Genomic DNA, 25624 nt, shown 5'->3' with positions numbered 1-25624 from the left:
TTTCTTGGCATGTTGCTGCATTAATTTCAGTAAATAGAATGATAAAGAGAGTGCAACCTAACAATGATCAAGTTACACTCTTATAGTGCAATCTTATACATGTCTAGTCAGAAGTAAGTCCCACTGAGTGCAATGAAACATAGTCTCGGTGTTATAGGATTGCAGCCTTAGCGAGAACTGATTCACACAACCCTCAGCTAGGTAAGTAATTCATTGGGTTCACAGTTTAATGCAAGGTTACCCAATTAGCACCTCCCAGAACCCAAACCCAGTTTGCAGTTAGGAATCTGTACTTTTCTGAGTTTGCAATGCATTTCACAAAGCAAAACAAAACAAAATGTATCTGAGCAGTTTTCCTTAGGGATAGTGGGTAGATAATTTCTCATCCTGCTCTGTTCTTTAGGTATCTCTTCCTTCCCTAAGTAAGATCCCACCCCAGTAATTACAATTTGCGGGAATATGAGTTTGCAGCAAATGTTTCAATAACGCTTTACTTTATTTATTATATCTGTTTACCAAATATTCTTATTTATTTGCAAGAAAATCCCACTTAACTTTCTCTTCACATAACATGACAACTTACGCTTTGTACTTCCGTTCCACATTCGTTCCATCCAGCAAGAAGTATGACATGACTGGAATTGCTGGTCCTTACATGGCAGTGAGGCTTTCCGAGGTACAAGGAGGATTCTGGGATAGATCTCTTCTGCAGAAAGGCTTTCTGAATGGTGATGACTATTGTTTCAAACTCGCAGAGCACTTGAACTACCTCCTTGATGAAAAACTCCTGGGAAGTCTTTGTGAATGGTAGGGATGACACTTGAGATGAACTATGGATATTCACTATTAGTTCTGTAGATTCTTTATTAACTGTAGTGCTGATGGTTGTATTCTCCAAGCTTCTGGCTGCAGAGGCAGAAAAATCCCTTCTAGCTGGAGATGGAATATGGCTTGAATTATAGGGATATGTTAAAGGCAAAACCGTGCTGCTCCAGTCTTTTGTCTGTGTATTGCCAGCATCATTGTTGGAAAGAATGACTACAGAGAGAGGGAGAAGGAATTACAAATTAAATTGTACTGTTCATTTTCTTACAAAGACTCAACTACAACACAACATTGTCATGACTGAAGAAATTGGGTTTTAAGTGGGAATGCACCAAATGTTATCATGTTTCGATTTTCATGTCAAAAATAGTGCTTTCAGGATGACTGGAAAAAAACGTTTAAGTTGTTAGGAATGTTCACCCACTTTGAACCCTGTCTGCTGCCATTGTTTCCCCTATCTGCTGCTGCTACAGTGCCACTTTCCCCCTCACTCGCATTGTCTTCTTCTTTGATTAGTGAACCAAAGCCAGCCAGGGATCATATAGTTAATGGGATGTCATGATGCTACAGGAACACCTGTTTCCATATCAATCTGCCCATGAAGGTCAGAAAGTGAGGTTCTCTTCTGGATTCCCGCATTATCTGAAGTGAGCTGGGTGCAACCTCATTTATGAAACACCTTCCCCACAGAGGGAATTTATTGAACACCCTCCCTGGCACCTACTTTGTTAATGTTTTTGCACCAGGTGAAGACCTTTTTGTTCTCCCAGGTCTTTTAAACTCTGAGCTGTAATTGTTTTAATCTGCTGTTTTAATCACTGGTCTTATTTTTATTGCCTGTTTTATTTTTATTTTTATTTATTTTGTTGCAAACCACCCTTTACACCAATTGATTGAAGGGCAGCACAGCAGTACATGCAATAAATAAAATACATAGTCCATCAGATTTGACTATGTAATGACATCTTTGGAGGTAAGCAAAGTGAAATGGGAATGAGTGCAATAATTCCTGGATCAGTCACATGAGTGATCCCAGCCAACTGGAAATCATGTGGTGGCTTGATGTCACAATGCTACATCGTAACGAGCAGGTTTGCACATCACACTAATCCTGAGAATAAGCCACTATGGATTGATTGTTTGCTTGCTAACCCAACAGACGACTGGGTGCTCTATGGCTTGTCATGAATTGTTCCCCCCACCCTTCAGTCCCCCCGCCAGCTCCCGGCATGTATCCCAGATGCCTTTTCAGCAGAACTCTTAATTCCCTCAGTCCCTACATCAGCATCCTTTCTGCAATTGGTCCACTGGAGTAGCAGGCTCCCAAGGAAAACTCTCCCCGTGCGCACGCGCGCACACACACACACACACACACACACACAGATAGACACATCAGATCTCCAAATGGAATTAATTTTCTCAGCCCTTAAGAACACGGAAACGCGTTTGCGACCTTTTTTTTCAGGGTCTTGCGCTCTTGCAAAAGTGCAAGAACACCTGCCCACTATTTAGCCAAGCATACCGATATCCCCCTCTTGTCAATGTCCTTGTCAATTTCATCCTTCATTTTGGGGCTTTTCTTGCTGCTTCATGTTCTACTGAAGTAAGAATACCTGCCCCTAAAGCTCCTTCTCGCCAGCCACTTTTTGTTCCCCCCAATTTCATGCTTGTTGCTTCCCTCCACTAGTCTCCATTGCTAGCTGTTACATATACATATGGGTTACAGTCTAGTAGGTGGGATTGCTAAACGTATGCAAATCTCATGGCAAAGCAGTAAAACAGAGGGGGAAATTGCACAAATTTCAAGGCAGAGCAGTAAAACTGAGGTGAAAATTACTCAAATTTGCTAGCAGCAGATGTTCACTCCTGCACACTTGTGCATGACCAAGAATAAAAATAAAACAAAATAAGTGCAATCACGTTCAGGACACTCTCTGGTGTCCTTTCCTCTTGATTTTTAGGAGCACGTGGTGGAAGGCACTGAAAAGGGCAGAGGGAGGATGGTGGCAGCACTAGTGAGATCATGAGGAGTGGCAGGGGGTTTCGCCACTCTTACTGGGCAGCTCTCTAGCCATTCCTGACAACTCATGATGAAGTCATCCTGCCAGGTTCAGACATCACAACAAGCCACTATGAGTATGAACAAGCCAACAACAAACTATGGGTTCTCAGGGTGGTTTGTTTGTGAAAAATAAGCCATCCTGCAGAAACCTCACTGGGCTTCTACATAATGGGTTGCCATGTAATGCAAACCAGGTCAATGTCACAAATAAGATTTAGCTACGTGCTGATGCCACTGTGGGCAAACAAAGCTAATTCACTGATGGAAATGCCTCCTGAACAGATGTACACTTTTGACCCCTTTCAAAAAAAAATCACCAAAGAAGGGGGGGCTCCCTTCTTTCAGCTGAGCCCTACTTTCAATTCTTGCTTAAGCATGTTCCTCTAAAATGGCAGTTCATTTTTCTTTAAGGGTGCAGAAATCTACACATCACAAAACTCACAGATTTCAATGAGGTATACAAAACAGCTCATACCCCATACAGAAGTGAATTCTCAAAAAGGGGAGGGGGGAGAGATCATATGAACTCTTATGAACTATGAACTTATAAATTATGAACTCTTTTGAAAATCTGTTACAGGGCATAACTGGGAAGAGAAGTCCTCTCCCAGTCAAGTTCCACATTTGGCTACAGCACACCACCACTGAAAATGTGTATTTCTATATTAAAATTATATCGTCTCAAAAGTCTAGGCTCTTCAGAGCACTGCAGTCACAATGTATTTCATCTAGAAAAAACAAAGCCTCAGCCAAAATGGAGGGTCTGTTTTTGTGAAACTACCCCCTGCAAAATGACATCAATCTTTCAACTTCCAGGGTCACCCAAGCAGGGACAAAAATGTTTGCCTTACCTGCAATGTTCTAAGAGCAGCAGGCCACACAACCCTGTACAGAGCCCAACAAGATGCCTATCCATCTCTTGGCAAGCGTTTTGCCAAGAAAAGGCGAGGCATCCCAAAGGGGGGCTTTTATTTCAGGGAGCACTGCTCTTTCAGACAAAACTTTGCCTTCCACAAAATAGCAACATTTGGTATGAAAATTGAGCCTAAATAAACTTTGTCTCAGCCCTACTGAAACAAATCCCAATATTGTTCAGGAGCCTAAGGAGTCTGGGTATTTGAAATTCTACTATATGTGTAGAAACATTGGAATTCTACTATATAGAAATACAGAAAGTCTACTATTTATGTAGAACTACTTCTGTAATAACATAAAAGATTAAAGAACTGAAAGAGAGAGGGATGGTGCCTCCATCAGACGTTTGTTATATATATTTCACTTTCAAGTTTATTTAGGCTTTTAGTCCAAGAGGGGAGTTATATGATGGTTTCTCCCACCATAAATAACTTCTTTCAGTTGCCTTGCTGTGGAACCCTGGTGCAACACATCCCAGTCTTGTGATGGCTTCAAGATCATGGCCCAATTAGGGACAGGAGAGAAATTAATTCCGTTCACATCTGATTCACACTTTCGAATCACTATGCAAACCAAAACTCAATTATCCTTCAAAATTCACACTTCTCTGAATTTTGCAGTGCAGTTCTCCAGTCAAAAAATACAAATAAAATGCATTTATTGAGGAAAATAACATAAAATGCATTATATTAAGAAAACTGACTGCACAAAAATGTGTATATTAGGCAAAAATGCATACAACAATGCACATTATGAAAAATGTGCAGAAAAAATGTTTATGAATTTTCTCCAAAATCAATGTTTGGAATCAACTGAACTTAAGACTGAAGAAATTTTCAAAGTTCAAAATGAACCAAACTTAAGACTGGAAAAATGATACACCAAAATTGACAGATTCGTCCATACCTAGATCTTACCCATATCTCAGTTTATAAAAATTAGGACATCAAAATAAGGTTGGTGCATGATCTGAACATGTATAAGACTAGGATGCAGATGAGTAGCCACCATGAGTTGATGTGAGATCTCAACCTCACTGTGGGTAACCCTTTCCCAAAGCCAGGTGTACTGGTAAGATGTGTCTAAATCTGGGCCAGTTGAGATGCTCTCATGGATGACACCTGTGCCAACCTCAGAAAATGCTCTTGAGGACTGTGCCAGCAGGAAAAGGGTGGAGATCGCGTTGTAGGTTTAAATACAAGTCATAGCCAAAAAGAATCTGGAGCTTTGGCATCAGGTAGAGCAGAACTGAAATATGGCTAGAAAAGGGGAACACAAGAATTTTGGTGACAGCAAAAACTAGGACTCTGGCCAGCGATATAAAGGAAGTATGCCTCTTTTGATCAGGCAAGACTCTACTGCCCATCTTCTGAGAATTTAACCTAGATTAGCCAGTCTAGGAGCAGTTTACTAGCAAATACTGTTGCTACAAGATCTCCATAGGCTACATTGTAATCCCACCAGCGCTGGAATAAAATGAAAGTAAATATTGAAACATTGCCTTCACAGTTTCTCCCAGGTCTCTCAGCATTTACATTGATAAATCCTTCTTTGCAGTTGCATTCATAGGATCCATACGTATTAGAGCAAGATGCATTGGGAGAGCAATCGGTTTCTTCTCTCTCGCATTCATCATAATCTGTGTTTTTTTTTTCAATAAAAAGGAGAGAGATCAGTATGTGATTATTATTTAGTTGTCCTGGTGACTATAGTACTAATTGTTATAGTTAGTGTTCTTACATGTTACTAAGAAGTTTCCCAACCTGTGATAAACTTGTATATTTAGGAGTACCATGCATAACTAGTGGGCTGCCCTAGAAGGACTTTGACCTATAATGCCCATGAAATTGTACCACCCTGAACTTTCTGCAAATGATGCCAGGCCTAAGCCCTAACCTCACTAACTCCAGATCCTTGAAGAGGCAGGAGATACTAAGCATGTGCAACATGGTGCCAAGCATGCCCAATGTGTGTTTTTCTAGAGCTGTTACTCAAGGATGGTACCATCTTCTCTGGGATTAGGTGCCATTCTATAGCAACCTCTCTAAAGGTACAGCCCTACATACACTGACTTAGAGGTAGGAACCACTGAATTCAATCAGACTTAGGGTCAAACTACATGATACTTTAAATACATAGTGTGCAACTGACCCTCTCTTTCCTACGCTAAAGTAAGCATGTGGGATCCACTAGGTGTGAGTAGGGAGGTTTAAGCCTTTCCTGACCAAACTTTTGGGCAAAATCCAACCTAAGTCCTACTTAGAATAGATCTACTCAAATAAATGAAATTTAAATTAGTCAGAACTAACTTAAGCCCCATTCATTTCAATGGGTTTAAGTAGGACTTAAGTTGGATTTTGCCCCTAGTTTCCCTATATCCCACCCTCCACCCCAAGCAGTGCTGATGGAGGTTTCTTCTTTTTTAGCCCCTCTTTAGTGTGTGTGGGGGGGTGGATTTCAGAAAATAAGTAGTACAGGGGAAAGGTTTAAACCTCTGCTACCTGCATGCAGTGGTCCTGATCCATACTGGGACCCCACATGCTTACTTTAGAGTAAGAGAGAAATAGGTCAGCTGCATGTTAAAAATTTAATGTATCGTGTAGTTTAACCCTTACTTACAAGTGCTGCATAAATTTTCTATAAATGCTGGATGCCATTTTAGAGATGCTTATTCTCTGCTGCCACTGGAAAAGGAGAGTGATTAGACTAGGAAGGGCAGAGCAGAGGATGAGGTTGTGGGGTGGTGATCAGAAGGGTGCTCACTGTGACAGCAAAAAGGCTAAGGCCTTTGCTAGGAGCAACAGAGTAATTACAATGCTAGGGAAGGTGCTACATCTGTAGTCAATCATCCATGGTTTAACTATGAGATGATGAACCACATGTTTTATTTTGTAAGATAAATACGTGACAGAGCTCAGTAAAAATACTAAAGCCCCCATTATAGCTTTTCATTCATCATACTTACAGATAACCTGCTATTAGGATCCAACATCCAGCACTTACAATTTTGCAGGGTTTGAGAAATTACAGCAATGAAGTACAACTTACCATGTATGGAGAGACTACTTTCATCAATCCTGAAATGGCTGCTATGTCGAAAGGCATCAAGAAAAGACCTCGATACATTTCTGGCATCCATGTTTGCTGGAAGCAGGAGACTAAAGCTTACCACTACGCTTCCATTAGTAATGCTCATGATCAACATTTTAATCTTAGAAGCATCCATTTTATGAAGAATGTTAAGGGGCAGAGATGTACGGACCTGATATCAAAACAGAATATATGTACTGTATAAAAATGCATAGTAAGAATGATCTGAATTGTACATTTTGTAGGCAGGATGTTTCACAGATAAATTAACACATCAAACTGTGGCTTGTTTCATGTTTGGACCAAGATTTACAGAAAGTTCAGAAGATGGAATCATGCTTTATCAGGAAAGTGAATCAATAACCCTCCATTCTTTCTGAACTATCCCTCACACTGGCTGGATTAGCGTAGTCATACCTTTCTTTTCTTTTTTTAATGAATGAGGAAACCAAATCACAGACAGATTGGAATAGAACACTGTTCTACAGTATGGAGCTTCCTGCAGGAATCTACAACACTTGATTTTTCATCACTTGATAACTCTCAGCTAAATGTGTGAATTTCCTCTATTGAAAAATATTGTCACAGGGATGTGAGGTGACCAAAAAGAAAAAAGAAAGAAAAAAAGATAGCCCTTTTCCTTTCATCCATGCATCAACTGAATGCATGGGGAGTCAGACGGTGCCCACTGGTCCACCTCCTGATGTTCACACATTCAGCAGAAGGTGAAACGGGCTTTATGCATGTACAACTGTACATGAGTAGGATCTATACCAGGGGTGTGGAACCTCTTTCAGCCTGAGAGCCAAATTCCATTTTGGAGAAGCTGGGGGGGGGGGGTGGCATTCCAGTGGTGGACTGAATGAACCCATCCAATGAGGGCTGAATGAAAAAGGGGTGGGGCAAAAATAAAAAAAAATGCCAGCATATTTTAGCTTAAAGCTTTATTTTATGTATTTATTTTAAACATTTGTACCCTGCTCTATATCATTAAGATCTTGGCTTTACTGTCAGTAGCTAAGCCTTAGGAGAGGCATTTGAACCTTTTAGAATGGTGTGTGTGTGTGTGTATATGCGTGTGTGCGCGTACGCGCGCGCGCACACAAAAGCTGGGAAACCACAAAACGATTGGTGGTTGGAGGAAAGGGGGTGGGGGCAGCAGAAGGGGATGTGACTATATGGGGAACTGCTGGATTGGGACCTCAGGAGGGCCAGATTTGGTCTGAGGCTCTTCACCCCTGATCTATATGCACAATCAGGAATCCTGGTCACACCAGTGTTCCAAGTCCTACATATAGACCCTACACACATACAGTTGTGAATGTAGAGAGCTTGTTCTCACCTTCAGCTGAACACGTGGAGACTGAAGCAAGGCCAGGGGATGCACGAAGGTGGAGAGCAGGCACAATCCTCCTCTCCCTCCATATATTCAGTAAATGTGGATATGAAAGTGAGAACAGGGTTCGGCTATGATGTTTTAAACCTGATATTTCCTGTCCCTGTTACGTACTTGCAAACATAGGAAGAGTCATGCTGGATGAAAGCAAAGGCCTATCTAGTCCAGCATTCTGTTTGCAGAGGCCAACCAGATGCCCCAATGGGAAGCCCAAAACAGCACATGAGGGCAATAGCCCTCCCCTGCTGCTATTTCCCAACAACTGGTATTTAGATGCATACTGCCTCTGATCCCAGAAGCAATATATAGCCATCATGACTAGTAGCCATTGATAGCTTTATCCTCCATGAATCTGCCTAATCTCCTTTTAAAGCTGCCAAGCTGGTGGCCATCACTACATCATGTGGAAGCAAGTTTCATACTTTAAAGATGCAATATGTGACAAAATACTTTGTTTTATCTGTCCTGAATCTCCCAGCATTCAGATTTACTGGATGACCTTGGGTTCTAGTATTATCAGAGGAGAAAAATGCCTCCCTCTCCAATTTTTCCACGCCATGCATAATTTTATACAGCCCTATCATGTCTCCCATTACTTGCCTTTTTTCAAAGCTGAACAGCCCCAAATGTTGTAATCTTTCCTCATAGGGGAGTTGCCCTTTTCTGCATCTTTTCCAGTTCTACAATAATTTGTTTGAGGTGTAGTGACCAGATCTCTACACAGTATTCCAAGTGTGGTCACACCATAGATTTGTATAAAGGCATTATGATACTGGCAGTTTTATTTTTGATTCCTTTTCTAATTATCCCCAACATGGAATTTGCCTTTTTCACAGAGGTTGAACGTTTCCATTGAGTATCCACCACAATCCCATGATCACTTTCTTAATCAACATTGAAAGCTTGGATCCCATCAGTGTATATATGAAGTTAGGATTTTTTTTTTTTGCCCCAGCGTGCATCACTTTTCACTTGCTTACATTGAACCACATTTGCCATTTTGATGCCCATTCCCTAAATTTGGAGAGATCCTTTTGGAGTTCTTTGCTGCCTCTTGTTAAACCAACCTAAATAATTTGGTGTCATCAGCAAACTTGACCATCTCACCGATCACCCCTCACCTCAGAACATTTATGAACGAATTATGAAAACTTGATGTCTCAGTCTTATATATGCATAAGGTTCTTGTCACAGGACTATTATTCCCTTCTGAAAATCATTGTTTAGCAAGAGATTATCAAGTAATTTAAGTTCTTGATTCAAAACCACACCAGACAGAAAATATATAATCATGTCCATTTTTATACTGTATGAAGTTTGTCCACTTGTTTCATATTAACTTACCTCATTGAAAAACAACTGTGAAAAATTTCGGTAGTCTTCACTACTTGAGTTGCTGAGCTCTGACCTATAATTCAGATTTGATATCCTGACTGTCCCATTAAATTTCTGGGCAGCTGCATGATTGGGAAAAATGTAAACATGATTACTTAGAAGTGTGGTAATCAGCTTGCAGTCTCTGGGCCTCTAGGAAGCTTCAAGATAAGATGAGGTACTCTCTTTCAAATCTCAAATGGCAAAACTGAACAAAAAGAACTTTAAAACAGCTGAAGGAAAAGGACCAATTTTATTTTTAGACAAAGACAACAGTTTGCTATCTGTTCTGCATGTGTGTATGAGAAGAAAGGTATGTATGAGACATGACTGGTTTCAGAATTTTCATTCCATTTGTAGGCAGGAATTGTGGAAAGACTCACATTCTAAATGCCAAACTTGTGCAAATGGTACTAAATGTTTGCTCATATTTAATGGTCCCTTACAAAAAGTCCTTTTTCTTATGGACCTCTAGAATACTAGATCCATAAAATGAACTTTTAATTATCATTATTATTTACCTGTCTTTACTTTACGCTGTACTGGTTTACTGTTATTCCCACAAACCTCTGCCTTAATTTCAACAGTGTACAAAATCCCAGGTTCTAGTCTGGAAATAGTCAGGTTGCTGCTCTGGGTTTTAATATCTCGTATAAGCTGCTTTCCCTCAAGCAGCAGAAACTGGAAAGCGGGATTCAGTGCAAAATTTGTGGTCCAGCTGACTTGAAAGCTGGTACTGGTTACATTGGAAAAAACGATTCTTTCTGCTGGAAAGGTCACTAAAAAGAAAAGAGATGACAATTAAATCTTTGAAGAGAGGCAAAACAAAGAGCATGTTCTTAGAATTACCTATCTCATTTGTATTGTTTATTTAAAAGTCCTTCTGGCACTGTGTTGAAGTGCTAGTTGCTTGATTTTTTTTCTCAGTGCCTAATAGAAAGTTGTTTCAGATAATGTCAGTCTGGCTCAACTCTCATAAATAACTGCACATGAGCAACATAAGATGGCAGAAATGGACTTGCATGAGCAAAATGGCAACTTTTCTAATCATGGAAGAATAACCCTGAACTCAAGAAAGGCTCTTCCTCTGGCAGTATACTGCTTATGTGGGTAGACTACTCGTATGCTCAGCTGTTTGCCATTATTCTAGCTGGTTCAATAGGGCTTGCACTAACTCTGATAATGTTGCTGTTATTGTGGAATACAGGCACCGCAGCTTAATTATAACATTTCATGCTTTTGTTTACTCTTTTTCAAAGTTACCAGGTTAATCTCCTCAGATTAAACTTCTGATCTTTAATCAGTTCATGATACCTACACTTTTGCTCCCCTGAGAATGATAAAGACAGCAGCAACAGCTCTCTGATTCATAGGGACTGAAGGCGTACTCTCCTTCTGCATATTTTATTTATTTACAACATTTATATACCGCTCCACATCTAGACAGATTCCAGAGCAGCAAACAATAAAAGATAAAAAGATAAAAGATAAAAGAATAAAAACCCATATTAAAAATTATTATTTTGAAAAAACAGAATACTGATGAAAACTGTGGCTGGTCAGTCAAGGAAGGCTTCCTGAAATGCATGCATATACACTAATACACTTTCTTTATTCCACACTGACATACAGGTGTAGACCCACAAAAAAATGATTGTTTATTATGTTCTATCTTTTTTTTTAGTTTTGCTACTTCTCACCCCAAAGATGATGATGAAGACAGGGAAAAGAGGAGGACATTTTTCATCCTTTTACCCTCCATACTTTCCCACCATGCATGCTTCCTGGTATGATATGATTAGGGAGATCTGCAGGTGGAAGCATTCTTCCACATGCAAGAATCAGTTGCTTGATCAGAATGGAACTGTGGCCCTAAATCAGAGCAAAGCATCTAAAAGCACGCCCAAGAGCGGAAGCTGTCACTCCACACTGCATTGTTTTCAATGGACTATGCACGGATGTGAATCCAACTGCACATTCCATTGAAAGCAATGCAGCATGGAGAGGAAACATCTTCACTTGGATGCATATTTGGATGGGCTTGCTGCTTGCCTTTCTACAATCTGTAGCCTATAAGAGGGTTTTTAAAAACAACCACCACAACGCAGGACTTTTCCATATGTCTTGGTGGACCCTGCCATTGGTAAGATCCCCTCCAACCATGTCACCTCCCCGATTTTGGCATCTAGCACTTCTGTTTGCCCATTAGACGTTACTAACAGGTGAACTGATTGAGTGAAACCAAGAGAAAGGTGTGCTTAAGTCCCAATGGGGATTTAAGTGTTTAATTATTGGAGCTTCTCTGCATTAAGCAAAACCCCCGCATCCTTACTGGGGCTTTCTGCTTTCAGTTTCTTTGCAGCATTACGATGGGCTACTTTACAGGGCGGACACGTGGTTTGAATCGAGGAAAGTCCTTCAAGCAAGTTCTATATGTTTCTGTGTGTTTCAAATTACAGCTACTAGATGGCGCTGTCATTATAGCACTATGCCAGCATTTCCCACAGCCGATAGATCGGAATAATGTCCCTTTTCATGTTATCTCCTATCTTTTTGAAAGTGGAATAAACAGGGAAAAGTGGGGGAGATATCCTGGAGGATGAGCGGGTCCTTTAGCAGATCCTTTACATCGTGTAAAGGACCTGCTAACCTTTGGGTCCAATCACAAGTGTGCAATAAATCGTTTGTGTAGAGAAGCTCATACACGTAGGTCGCATTGATTTAATGGAACCAGTATAGTCTGGATTGTGGCTGTTCTCCTGTATTTTGGACACTCTCAATGACTCTCTCTTTATACTAACCTATTACTTTTAAGGAAAGTTCTGAGGGAAAAGTAGACTCACCACCACAATCTGTAGAAAGGGAAGCAGTTGTCTGCTCCTCAGAAGAAGATAATAAAGTGGTGGATGGTTTTTGCTCAGACCAAGATCTGTTATCTTTCCCCATGTCTTTATCCAGGGTCTGGTTTAGAGCATGACGTTTGGAGTATTGTGTTACATTCGGGTCTGGATCTTCCTGAGAATTTCTGTCAGTTAAGAGGCCAGATGTACTTGTTTCTTCCACAGACCCATTTCTCAGAAAAGGATAAAACGTAGTATTCGAAACTTTGGACAATGAAGAGTTGTGTTGTTCTTGTGCTTCTAGTCTCTGTTCAGCTAAGTTTCCATTTGATGTAGTTACATTGTGCCATGATTCTGTCACCAGAGCTATTGTTTCTGAGATCCTCAGGGTGTTATTATTCCAGACATGCCCCAAAGTACTTGTTCTCTGAGATGCTGACCGTGTTTTGTCTGTTGGAAGAGTGCTCGACTCCTGGGTGCCACTTGAGGGCAGAATTATAGTGTCAGTAGACTTGGACGTGAATGAAGTCACTGCCCTTATTTCTGCCATTGACAGAGATGGGGCACTTGTCCCAGGCAGCCCTTCTGTAACGTTGGCTTCACGTGTCGGTACCATATCAGTAACAGGATCCACAATTTCACCTGGAGTAAAGCATTTTTGCATATGACACAAAGAGAAATTTCGTAACATAGGACTGGTTTTCCTTGGTATACCACTATGCACAAAACTACTGCTCTAGCATTAATTGATTAACAAGACATATGGAACACTAGCCCACTTCACACTTGATTCCATGGGAAGGAGCTTCAGGCAATCAAAAGGCAGAGGGTCCGTGCTGCAGGCCCCGCCCCTACGGTAGCCCCTGCTCATCTGGCTCTGCCCACCAACCTCCGTGTGTTGAAGGAAGTCTGAAGGGGGAGCGGGCTGTACTTGTGGAGGCTCCTCTGTGACGTCAGGAGCCACGATCACACAGGGCTCCTGATTCATGCAGGAGTCTCCACAAGTACGTAACGCATGAAGGGGGAGAAAGAAGAACTTCTTTCCATTCATGGGAGGAAACAAACCCTCCACTGAAATATAACTCTGATTCTTACCCTCACAGTTCCTGCCAGGCCGTAATGGATTGGCATCTGTGGTTGTCTTGCATCGGCACATGTACGAGCCGATTGTATTGATACATTCTGCAGACATGCAGCAATCATTCTCTGTCCTTGATGCACATTCATCCCAGTCTGGAATTCAAAAACCAAAATTTAATAAAACAAATTAGGTTAGCTTGGGCTATAATATGCAGAGAAACTATGCAGTAATCTCTCATTCTAAGAGTCTACATAAGTTCCTACTCTGTAGGTGCAGAGCTCCACAAATTCATTCACAAACCCGGGAGTTGCAAATGGATTTTTCACTCCCCTGCCTTTTTCCAATCCTGGAAAAATTGAAAAGTCACATCATCCCCAAGGTCACACACTGAGTTGGAAAACAACAAGACATCTTACTGTTTTCTGAAATCAGTCTGAGGCCTATGAGGTCACCCACCCCTCTCTAGACTCATAAAAAGGGGGAAAAACTTCCATCACCTCATGCCTAGCCTCTCTGAAGAACAATGCAACAACAACCCCTATCTATACCCTAGCTGAGAACTGGGTTGCGGAATGAGGGTTTGCTCCATAGTTACACAGGCCTTTGGAGTTGCGCAAAACACCTCCAAAGTTCAGTAAGGGGTCACAATCAAGACCCTGCATCTCTCTTTTGGAGGAGGAGCAGAATCAGTGGCAAGCACACATATTTGCTGGCTACCAAGACCAGCCAAACTGTCTGGAATGTTGGATAAGTTGCCTGCATTGTATGTCTCCGTGCCTTAACAGTCAGGATTCTCCAGTTTGTTTGTTTTTACTGTACATATTATTTTAGAATACACATGTCTTTGAGTGGTTCACTGCCAATGACTTACTGATAATACTTGAATTTGTTTGGATTTTGTAACAGAAATCTTAGATATTATTGTAACAAAATGTCCCAATAATTTCCCCCAGTGCTATTTTCCTCCCTCAAATTCTTCTTCAGCTATTTTCCTCTGTAATATACTTGAATGACTAATGCAAACTAGGCATTAAATTAGATTGCCTACCTTCCACTACAGAGCTGTTTGAGTCAACAAGTAACACTACACTTTTATACAGTGATGACATCATTGGATCAAATGCAGACATGTCTTTTGGAAATTCTGGGTCATCTATTATGATTTTAAGCCTCGCAATGATACTACCAGCTTTAAGAGAGTCCATTTGTACTTTCAGCTTCCCCATTTTGTATAATGCAGACATATTTGAAGGTAATGAATTTCTAATCTGAAAAGAGATGAGAGTACAATTGCTATTTTAACATCAAAGTATATGAACGTTGAATGTTATTCTCCTCAGCACCATCTTTTTTTACCATATTCTCTAATCAGAGTTAATAGCAAAGCAATATTGCTTCTATGGTGTACCCACACCCATGAGCAAAGTTCGGTTATGCCTTCAAGCTACCTGCCGCTTGTTAATTCATCTGGGTCTTCCGCTATTGCCATTCACTTGCCCCACAATGCAAGGCGATGAAGCAATTTAGTAGGAATGGGACATAAATTAGTAATGAACGCCCTACAGTGGCCAGTTAACATCTTCCAACTGATAACCTTTTTCGTTGTAATTACAATGTACGCTACTTTTCATGGATATGAAGTCCACAGTTGGCATTGCCCTTAACAGTGCCGGAGAGTTACCCTACCAAGTTAAATTAAATTCTGTACGATACAGGAGTCACACCATCATCATCATCATTAATCACAATAACAATAAATTTACATCTCACTTCCCACTGCAAAAAGCAGTCTCGAAGTTACTTACTCATACAACTCACATCTTACTATTAAATGTCAGAAGTCTTTAATTCCTTCATAATAATGTAAGTTCGTTGTTGTTCAGTCGTTCAGTTGTGTCCAACTCTTCGTGACCCCATGGACCATAGCACGCCAGGCCTTCCTGTCCTCCGCTCTCTCCCGGAGCGTGCTCAAGTCCATATTCATTGCATCAGTGATGCTATCTAGCCATCTCATCCTCTGCCGTCCCCTTCTCCTTTTGCCTTCAGTCTTTCCCAGTATCAGGGTCTTTTCCAGAGAGTTTTCTCTTTGCATTAGGTGGCCAAAATATTTCAGCTTCAGCTTCAGTATCTGTCCTTCCAATGAGCACTCAGGGTGGTTTCCTTTAGGATTGACTGATTTGACCTCCTTGCAGTCCAGGGGACTCGTAAGAGTCTTCTCCAGCACCACAGTTCGAAAGCATAAATTCTTCGGCACTCAGCCTTCCTTATGGTCCAGCTCTCACAGCCATACGTTACTACTGGGAAAACCATAGCTTTGATTATACGAACCTTTGTTGGCAAGGTGATGTCTCTGCTTCTTACTATGCTGTCTAGGTTTGCCATAGCTTTCCTCCCAAGGAGCAAGCGTCTTTTAATTTCATGGCTACAGTCACCATCTGTGGAGATCTTGGAGCCCAAGAAAATAAAATATGTCACTGCTTCCATTTCTTCCCCTTCCATATGCCAGGAAGTGATGGGGCCAGATGCCATGATCTTAGTTTTTTTAATGTTGAGTTTCAAACCAGCTTTTGCACTCTCCTCTTTCACCCTCAATGGGCCGCGGTGGCTTAGTGGTTAAGACGCTGAACTGCAGACTGGAAGGTCGGCAGGTCAGCAGTTCGAGACCCGAGTGCTGCATGACGGAGTGAACTCCCGTCTTCAGTCCCAGCTTCTGCCAACCTAGCAGTTCAAAAGCAAGAAACTGCAAGTAGATAAATAGGTCCCGCCTCGGCGGGAAAGGTAACAGCATTCCGTGCACCTCGGTGTTCAGTCATGCCGGCCACATGACCACGGAAGTGTCTTCGGACAGCGCTGGCTCTTTGGCTTAGAAACGGGGATGAGCACCGCACCCTAGAGTCGGACACGACTGGTTGGGGACACCTTTACCTTTACCTTTCACCCTCAACAAGAGGCTCTTTAGATCCTCTTTGCTTTCTGCCATTAAGGTGGTATCATCTGCGTATCTGAGGTTGTTGCTAATTCTCCCGGCAATCTTAATTCTGACCTGTGATTCATCCAACCCTGCGTTTCTCATGATGTATTTTGCATATAAGTTAAATAAGCAGGGCGACAATATGTAGCCTTGTCGTACTCCCTTCCCAATTTTGAACCAATTGGTTGTTCCATGTCTGGTTCTTAGTGTTGCTTCTTGACCCTTGTACAGGTTTCTCAGGAGACAGGTAAGGAGGTCTGGTACCCCCATCTCTTTCAGAATTTGCCAGAGTTTGTTGTGATCCACACAATCAAAGGCTTTCGCATAGTCAATGAAGCAGAAATAGACGTTTTTCTGGAATTCTCTTGCTTTCTCCATGATCCAGCAAATGTTGGAGATTTGATCTCTAGTTCCTCTGCCTCTTCGAAACCCAGCTTGTACTTCCGGTAGTTCTCGGTTCGCATACTGCTGAAGCCTAGCTTGTAGGATTTTGAGCATAACCTTGCTGGCATGTGAAATGAGCGCAATTATACGGTAGTTTGAACACTCCTTGGCGTTGCCCTTTTTTGGAATTGGAATGTAAACTGACCTTTTCCAGTCTTGTGGCCACTGTTGAGTGTTCCAAATTTGTTGGCATATTGAGTGCAGCACTTGAACAGCATCAGCTTTTAGGATTTTAAATAGCTCAGCTGGAATACTGTCATCTCCACTAGCTTTGTTGTTAGTAATGCTTCCTAAGGCCAACTTGACTTCACTCTCGAGGATGTCCGGCTCAAGTTCATTGACCGCACTATCATGGCTATCAGGGACATTAAGATCTTCCCTGTATAGTTCTCCTGTGTATTCTTTCCACCTCTTCTTAATTTCATCTGCTTCTGTTAGGTCCCTGCCTTCTTTGTCCTTTATCATGCCTGTCTTTGCACAAAACGTTCCCTTGAGATCTCCAATTTTCTTGAAGAGATCTCTAGTCTTTCCCACTCTGTTGTTTTCTTCCATTTCTTTGCATTGTTCATTTAAGAAGGCCTTCTTGTCTCTCCTTGCTATTCTCTGGAAATCTGCATTCAGTTGAATATATCTTCCCCTTTCTCCCTTGCTTTTCGCTTTCCTTCTTTCCTCAGCTACTTGTAAAGCCTCATCAGACAGCCACTTTGCTTTCTTGCATGTCTTTTTCTTTGGGATGGATTGAGTTGCTGCCTCCTGAACAATGTTACGGACCTCCGTCCAGAGTTCCTCAGGCACTCTGTCTATCAGGTCTAATCCCTGAAATCTATTCCTCACCTCCACTGTATATTCATAAGGGATATGATTTAGGTCATACCTGAATGGTTTAGTGGTTTTCCCTACGTTCTTCAATTTCAGCCGAAATTCTGCAACAAGAAGCTCATGATCTGAGCCACAGTCATCTCCAGGTCTTGTTTTTACTGTCTGTATAGAGCTTCTCCATCTTTGGCTGCAAAGGACATAATCAATCTGATTTCAATATTGCCCATCTGGTGATGTCCGTGTGTAGAGTCGCCTCTTGTGCAGTTGGAAAAGAGTGTTTGCTATGATCAGCGTGTTCTCTTGGCAAAACTCGATTAGCCTTTGTCCTGCTTCATTTTGTACACTAAGGCCATGCCTGCCTATTATCCCGGTGATTTCTGGACTTCCTACTTTAGCATTCCAATCCCCTATGATGAAGAGGACATCTTTTTTTGGTGTTAGTTCTAGAAGGTGTTGTAGGTCTTCATAGAACCGATCAACCTCAGCTTCTTCAGCATCAGTGGTTGGGGCATAGACTTGAATTACTGTGATGTTGAATGGTTTGCCTTGGATTCGTACTGAGATCATTCTGTCATTTTTGAGATTGTACCCCAGTACTGCTTTTCCCACCCTTTTGTTGACTATGAGTGCTACTCCATTTCTTCTAAGGGATTCTTGCCCGCAGTAGTAGATATGATGGTCACCTGAATTAAATTCGCCCATGCTTGTCCATTTTAGTTCACTGATTCCCAATCTTGCCATCTCATGTTTGACCACCTCCAGCTTACCTTGATTCATTGATCTGACATTCCAGGTTCCTAAACAATATTGTTCTTTACAGCATCGGATTTTCTTTTCTCCACCAGACCCATCCACAGCTGAGTGTTCTTTCGGCTTTGGCCCAACCGCTTCACTCTTTCTGGCGCTACTTGGAAATACCCTCTGCTCTTCCCCAGTAGTATATTGGACACCTTCCGACCTGAGGGGCTCATCTTCTGGCGTCATATCTTTTAGCCTTGTGATACATTCCATGGGGTTTTCTTGGCAAGAATACTGGAGTGGGTTGCCATTTCCTTCTCCACATTTGAAGTGGAGAACCACATTTTGTCAGAACTCTCTGCCATGACCTGTCCGTCTTGGGTGGCCCTGCATGGCATAGCTTATGACTTCACTGAGTTACGCAAGCTCCTTCGCCACAACAAGGCAGTGATCCATGAACGGGACTGTAAGTCCACTAAAATGACTGGGGAAACCCTTGTGGGCAGTAGGATTGCTAACTGACCAGAAAAACTGGCCTTAAAAGCAGGTTGATGTGTAGACATCAGTTGGTGAAACCGTTCACAGCATGAAGACAAAATGCTCATATGCTAATGTTTGCATGTACGAAGCTGTTAAAGGCACAGGAGCTCAGGCTGGCCGAAGGTTGACAACCTTAGTAGGCAGATAATATTTCTGTGCAAACTGTAGGCCCCATGATATGTTTTGCTGTATCAGAGCACATGACCTGGGTAATGCAGAAGTGAATGTAAGGTCTGAGCTCCCATCTGTCACAGTGGTAGCAAAGTGAGTGCGGTTTTTCAAAATGTTTAATGCTAACTTGATATTAAATAAGATATTTTATAAGACTTGGTACATGAGAAATAGCAGTTGCATTACAGAAAATTTAATCCAAGTTTTCAAATGTATAAATACTTTAGTATTACCTCAGTCATCAAAATACTGGAAAATGCTTGATATTCTGTACTGCTGGTGTTGAGGAACTGGTCTGTGAAATTATAGTTCAAGATCCGTATTGTTAAAGCAAATATCAAGGCATCTAAAAGACACAATATTAAGAGAGTGAGGGGGGAGGGGTTCATCCAAGAACAGACAGATTTTTAAACTTACATATCTAGGCCCAGGTGTAAATTAGTCTTTATGAGTGAACTATTAACTATGATGAGGCTAATCATTCAGATCAAAAGTGCAAATAGTGAGTTGAGCAGAGATGATAAAACATACAGCTGAAGGGCTGATCCAGAATCAGAACAGGCTATTTGGGACCAGGCTACATTTATAGTAGGAAAACCCAATTCCCAAATTCTGGAATTTTCAAAGACAGAGATGTAAGAATCACCCATGTCACAAAAAAGTTTAAGTGGGGTGTTTGCATACACCGGTTGATTCCATTTCAAATCAGTGAAGTTGTGTGTTCACTCATGGTGAAACGTAATTGAGGGGAACTGGATTCCTGCCACTTCTTAAAGGGAGCTGGCAGTGGGGATCAAAATAATAATATTTCTAAGATTACAGATACCTGTCTTCACATTTCTGTATGAGGAAACATTTTTGTCACAATCTTCATAGCTGATTTTCACTGTGTACATGACACCTGCTTCCAGATTTGATGCATCTAGTTTCATTTCTGTGGTTTTCGTTCCTTGAATGAGTTCCTTGCCTTTGTACACTTCTGCTTGGAATGAATGGTTCTGCATGGAATTTACACCCCAAGACACTTCAAAACTGCTGCTAGTAACATTGAAGATCCTGTGGTTTCTAATAGCAGGAGGATCTGCAAGAGCAATCATGAGAGACTTACCACAAACAGAACTTTCACAGTCCACTCCAACGGGTTGTACCCAATGTTCATCCTAATTAGAGTAGACCCATAGAAATGAATGGGATTTAAGTTAGACTAACATTGGACACAATGCATCAGATACCACCCTATGTATGCTTACTCTGAGAAGTAAGTCCTGTTGTATTCAACTAGCCTGACTTATAGGTAAGTGTGCAAAGGACTCAAGCCTCTGTTTAAAGAGTAAAAAGCATACAACTTCAGGGACTATTTATATAAAACTGCCTTTTGACATTAGATTGACCACAGATAATGCTCATCCGTCTTCATTCACTTGTTCATTCATTCAGTACTTTTAGCATGTCCAATCCCTGAGGTTCTGAGTAGGTTACAATAAGATCTAACCCACAAAAGACCCAAACTAAAATTGTATTCACTTCAGAATTAAACAAAAATAAAGATCTGTTTTTTTCGTTGTACATGAGTATCTTTCATTGCACTTTACCCAGAGTTCTCCACGTGAGGCACAATGAGTTACCAAGGGAAACCTGAGCTTCTCCAACACCCAACGTAAACCCTCATGTCCATTTCTTGGGAAGTGCTTCACTTTCATATGGGAAGTGCTTCATTCACTTCAGTATAAGGGTGTGGAACTGCCTCTACACTAAAGGCAGCAAAGTACTGTGTCAAGATCGAATGTATCCCATGTCCCTTATGATGCAGGATTACTTCCCTTTATATTAGAGACTTGTGGGACTGTTTATTCTTGGCCTCAAGGGTTGAATGGTCAGGGTAACAGCTGACCCTTCAGATTGTTAGAGGCACAGGCATGAAAACGGAAAAGGTGTGATGCATTTGCTTTCGGACAAAAACTTTGTTCAGAGTAGTACCACCTACCTATGTGCCTGCTTGTTTCCTGCCTGTCTATCCAACTGTGGCAGAACCACCCTTCACTATGGTATCCCACCACTGTCAAGATCTGGTGTAACCCCATAGGTTTTCTGCTGCTATTCCTTTTTTGAATACTTTGAAACTTGTATCTATGAAATTCCTTGCCACAAGTCCATCTCAGTTATAAAACCCCTTAATCATAAAACCGCTGCCACTAAAATAAACCCTTTGAATCTTACATACCTCAGTAGTCTGTAACTAAAGCATAGGCATGGGATTAGCAGCCCTGCTAGAGACAAGATGAACTTAACTAAGAGGTTTATTAAGGAATGTATATGCCTTCTCTGTAGCAGCACCCACCCTCTGGAAAACCCTCCCCTGCGCAGTTCGGGAGGGAGGAAATGTGGCATCTTTCAAGCACCTCCTAAAAATGAACCTTTTCACCCAGGCTTTCCCTGGGTTGTAACTGCTGTTGGGTTTTACTTTGTTTTTACATTCTACTTTTAAACTCTTATATTAGGTTTTATTTTGTTGTATTTTATGGCTTTTAATTGATGTGAACTGCCCAGAGAACCTTGGCTGTTGGGCAGTATATAAATGTAATAATTAATTAATGAATTAAAATACATACATACATACATAAAGGGGATAGCGTATTATTCAAATTATAGACTGGGAACATCTAAACATACTTAAACTAAATATCTTTGGTTACCGTACCTAATAAGAGAATCTTCCCTGCTAATAACATCTCAAACTTCCTCAGATCCAATTCCAATAAACCCCATCTCAGCCAATCCCTCACAACCAGGAATGGATGCTGTGCGGCACTCTTCCTCTTCCTTCAGTACTTCCCCACTGCTTCTGGGGTGATGATACTGTATCAGGGATCACCTGCTGAAGCTCCCTCTTGTCAGACCTCTGACTGGAGATGGGCTCTGCTGCTCAACACAACCTCTCAGCCTGGCCTTCTGCTCTTCAGAGCCATCATCTCTGGATTCTGAGGGCCAAACTAAACCTTATCATGCATAATGGAGCTATGCATGATTGCTTCCTCAACTCTCCTGAAAGCACACATGGCCCTGATTCAGATCTGGACTGTAGTGTTTTGGAAGAGGAGAGTTTAAGCTTACGCACACACACCTGTTTTGTCCCCAAATTCCACCCCTCCACATGGTGGAGTTTTTTTAAAAAGGAAAAAAATGCCTCCCAAAAGGGATAACAATCACACATAGCTCCACTATGCATGATTAGGGGAACATTTAGTTTGGCCCCAAGTCTCCCTCCTGATAGACTGGATCTATTTTTTAGAAAAGTCCTTCATTATGAAGTAATTTTGGGTGAAAAACTAGTAAACAGGTGTTCCTCCCTAATGCGAATATATTGTTTACCAAGATGAATTCCCACAAGAACACCTAGAAAATGGCCAAATTCAATCAGGACTCAAAGGGTTGAAATTATGCTCAGAGGGTTAAAATAGCAAAGAAGAGTTCTCTCAGAGCGGCTTTCTCTTTTCCCAGCTCTGAGCACTGCTCCCTTCAGCTAACAACCAGTAACTCCAACTCCCTCTCATCTACTCTCCAACTGCTCTTTTCCACCTAGCTAGAACCTACAGCCAATCAGAGTCTGATGTTTCCCAGAACAATCAATAATGACTTTACCTAATCCATAAATATTTATAGACTTTACCCCATCTAGAAATATTAAAAAGCGACTGTCTCTCCCTGTTTCAGAATCTGTCACTAAGCTCTGCTCCTACACATAGTAACAAAGCTAGTCCTCACGCCTACTCAAATACATTATAGCCACACAGAGGTCACGCAAAGTATTTAAACAGTACAACATACGAACAAACATATACACAGCATTTTCCCACACCAACCTATATGTTTTGTAAACAGATACTACAAACTACCATAATTACTCAGGGCTCTTTCCTCAAAAAGAATAGAACTAGCTGTTCTGGACCTTTGCTTTGGTCAGGGAAGTGAAGTGTGTGAAGCAATACATTACTATATCTGGAAAAGGCATAAGGCCTGTTCTGGCATTAAAAAAAAAAAATGTTAACCTTTCTGTTTGTCATTCTGTTCTCATGGAGGGTGTATCTGTGGGGGCTCTCCAGGCTAGCCAAAACACTGAAAAATTCACATTCTGGCTTACGTGGAGAGCCTTCATGGATACAGAAGGCTCTCCTTTTAAGACAGTCACCCTCCACAAGTACACAGTGACAAACACAATGAAGGAGAGGGATGGAGCACCCCTTCTCCTCACGAGTTGCTGTTAACCCTTTTTTGAACACCTGAACAGACGTATAGGTATCAAGAGTTCCAGGAACTGTGTGACATTATCTGTGAGCTTTTCCACACAGAGGCCTTTTGTCCTGCAATTTTACTGGGGTCTCAGCTTCTGGAATCTTTCTGGGATAAAGATAAGCCCTTTACATGCACTTCCCTTTCCCCCCAGTTCCCCCCTCTCGTTCTATATGTTTCATTTCTACAGCCACTAGATGGTGCTGTGGTCTAGCTTCTCTTATTGTGGGATTTCCTCTTTATATGTAGAAAAGGAAAATGTATCTATTTGTTACTAGTTTATTTCCGTTTCAAATTAATCCGCCAAAATGCTTGGAAAACATGAGAGGGGCACTGGTGGTTGACGACATCGTGTAAGTGACCCACAAACTTCTGTGAGTGGCCAGTCATGAGTGTGCAAAAAGACTCATGTAAAGACCTCCAGACTCCTCCTCAGAAGTAGCACCACGAGGGGGTGAAAGATGAAGGCAGAAACTGGTGTCTGAATGGTGCAGCAAGACATTTTAAAGTGTTGTCCCTAGCAAGTGGTGGAAAGCAACATCGGGGCTCCACTTCAGGCAGCAAAAAGTCTTGGGTGAGCACTGATTTTCATGAGATGATTATTTCTACAATTCTAAGAAAGTTTAAGAAATATCAGTATTGAAAGGATTATACTGTAGGGGAAAAATTTATATTTAGCTCCATAAGTCTGAGCTCTGTAACTCAAACATCATTCACAACTGTATTAAAAGGCAAAATTATAGTGACGTAAAAAAATACTCTGGTACACAGAACCATGGAAACCATATGCCATGCTTTGACAGGAATTGAGCAACAGCATTGTGTTTATTCATTCCTACAAATGTAAATCTCTTGATTAAATTACCTAAAATAAATGGTTAGGTCTTTAGCAAAATGGCTAATTATGAACCATTAAAAGTATAAGCCACTAAAATTCTCTGGGCAGCAACCAACAATATAGAAAAGGCATCAGCTTCTGTACTTCATTGCTAGACACCTAACATTTCTCAAAGGATATTTTGTTGTAAGAAACAGTGTTTTCATGGCTGAAGATTTCTGTAACAGTCCCCTATGCTGAATGCCTTAAAATGTCCAAGTATACTTACAAACTGAATGTATTATTGATTCCACTTAAGTAATTATTTATATTTTGTTTCCTCTTATGTAAACTACCTGAGAAATTTCTATGGAAGGGTGCAATAAAAATTTCTAAAATAAACAATATATTAATTAAGTGCTTGACATGCTGAAATGAAAGTGGATTCAGTCAACTTTTATACCATGGGGTGACTTTTCACATTTACCTCACAGTGGAGATTCTCAGGTACCCCAGTGTTGCAAACTCATGTTTGTTCTTTCACACACCTTGTGCATACCTCAAAAAATCAAGCCTCTCTCATGAGTTGATGGACTACAATCAAAATCATTCCCCAAAGTACCACATGGATCTCCACAATAAGGAAACTTCCCAAGGTCGCTATTTCACAAATTCATCCTAGAGGCCTTCTAGATGAAGCTTTCAATGTGCACTTGCACTGCCTCATTCACAGAATTCTACAGGGTTGTGTGTGTGTTTAGATGTCATTATCCACTTGTAGCCCGCCCGTGTTTCCCACTATTTTTTCCATCTTTTTTCTTACGACAGAGAATCCATTAAGGAAAAAACAAAGAATATCTGCACAAAGCTTTCTGCTGCTTAGCACTAGGACCCCTCTGTCTGGAAGCACTCTTAAATTATTAACCATTTCCCCATTACTTGTCATCCTTCTCTTACTCATCTTCAGCAACTGTAACATCCACACTCTTGAGGTTTGTTCATAGATACATGTTAACTGCATCCAACATCAAGCGATGACTTGCCATCACACAGCATTTCATTAAATAATTATTTTCAAGGGAGACATTCACACATTCAGCTTCCTCTCATCATGTACTGAGTTATCATTTGATGAGAAATCAAGTCATGCACATGCATATTTGATTCAACCTTCAGGGCTGCTGGTTGAACTGTGAAATCTTGAAAATGGGATTAAACCAACCTGTGAAAAAGAATTCTGCAATGGATGGCAGA

The 25624-nt window shown here is 41.2% G+C and overlaps 1 protein-coding gene across 5 annotated transcripts in view; it reads right to left on the bottom strand.

Moving 5' to 3' along the window:
* UMODL1 (uromodulin like 1) overlaps positions 1-25624 on the bottom strand; it is an 86177-nt gene that overhangs the window by 10255 nt on the left and 50298 nt on the right. For all 5 annotated transcript variants that reach the window (XM_084843793.1, XM_084843795.1, XM_084843792.1 and 2 more), the window contains 10 exons: positions 20093-20347; positions 19500-19612; positions 14632-14851; positions 13598-13735; positions 12506-13144; positions 10184-10441; positions 9633-9745; positions 6851-7064; positions 5304-5441; positions 584-1038 (listed from right to left, as the gene is read on the bottom strand). In XM_084843793.1, the coding sequence (XP_084699919.1) occupies positions 584-1038; positions 5304-5441; positions 6851-7064; positions 9633-9745; positions 10184-10441; positions 12506-13144; positions 13598-13735; positions 14632-14851; positions 19500-19612; positions 20093-20347 (2543 nt within the window). The remainder of the gene's footprint in view (positions 1-583; positions 1039-5303; positions 5442-6850; positions 7065-9632; positions 9746-10183; positions 10442-12505; positions 13145-13597; positions 13736-14631; positions 14852-19499; positions 19613-20092; positions 20348-25624) is intronic.

The sequence above is a fragment of the Heloderma suspectum genome, chromosome 3 (assembly GCF_057233095.1).
Source record: "Heloderma suspectum isolate Gila_16-S chromosome 3, 16-S_ref, whole genome shotgun sequence".
NCBI lineage: Eukaryota > Metazoa > Chordata > Lepidosauria > Squamata > Helodermatidae > Heloderma > Heloderma suspectum.
Note: the sequence above shows the minus strand (reverse complement) of the source record. Positions and strands in the feature narration are given on the sequence as shown.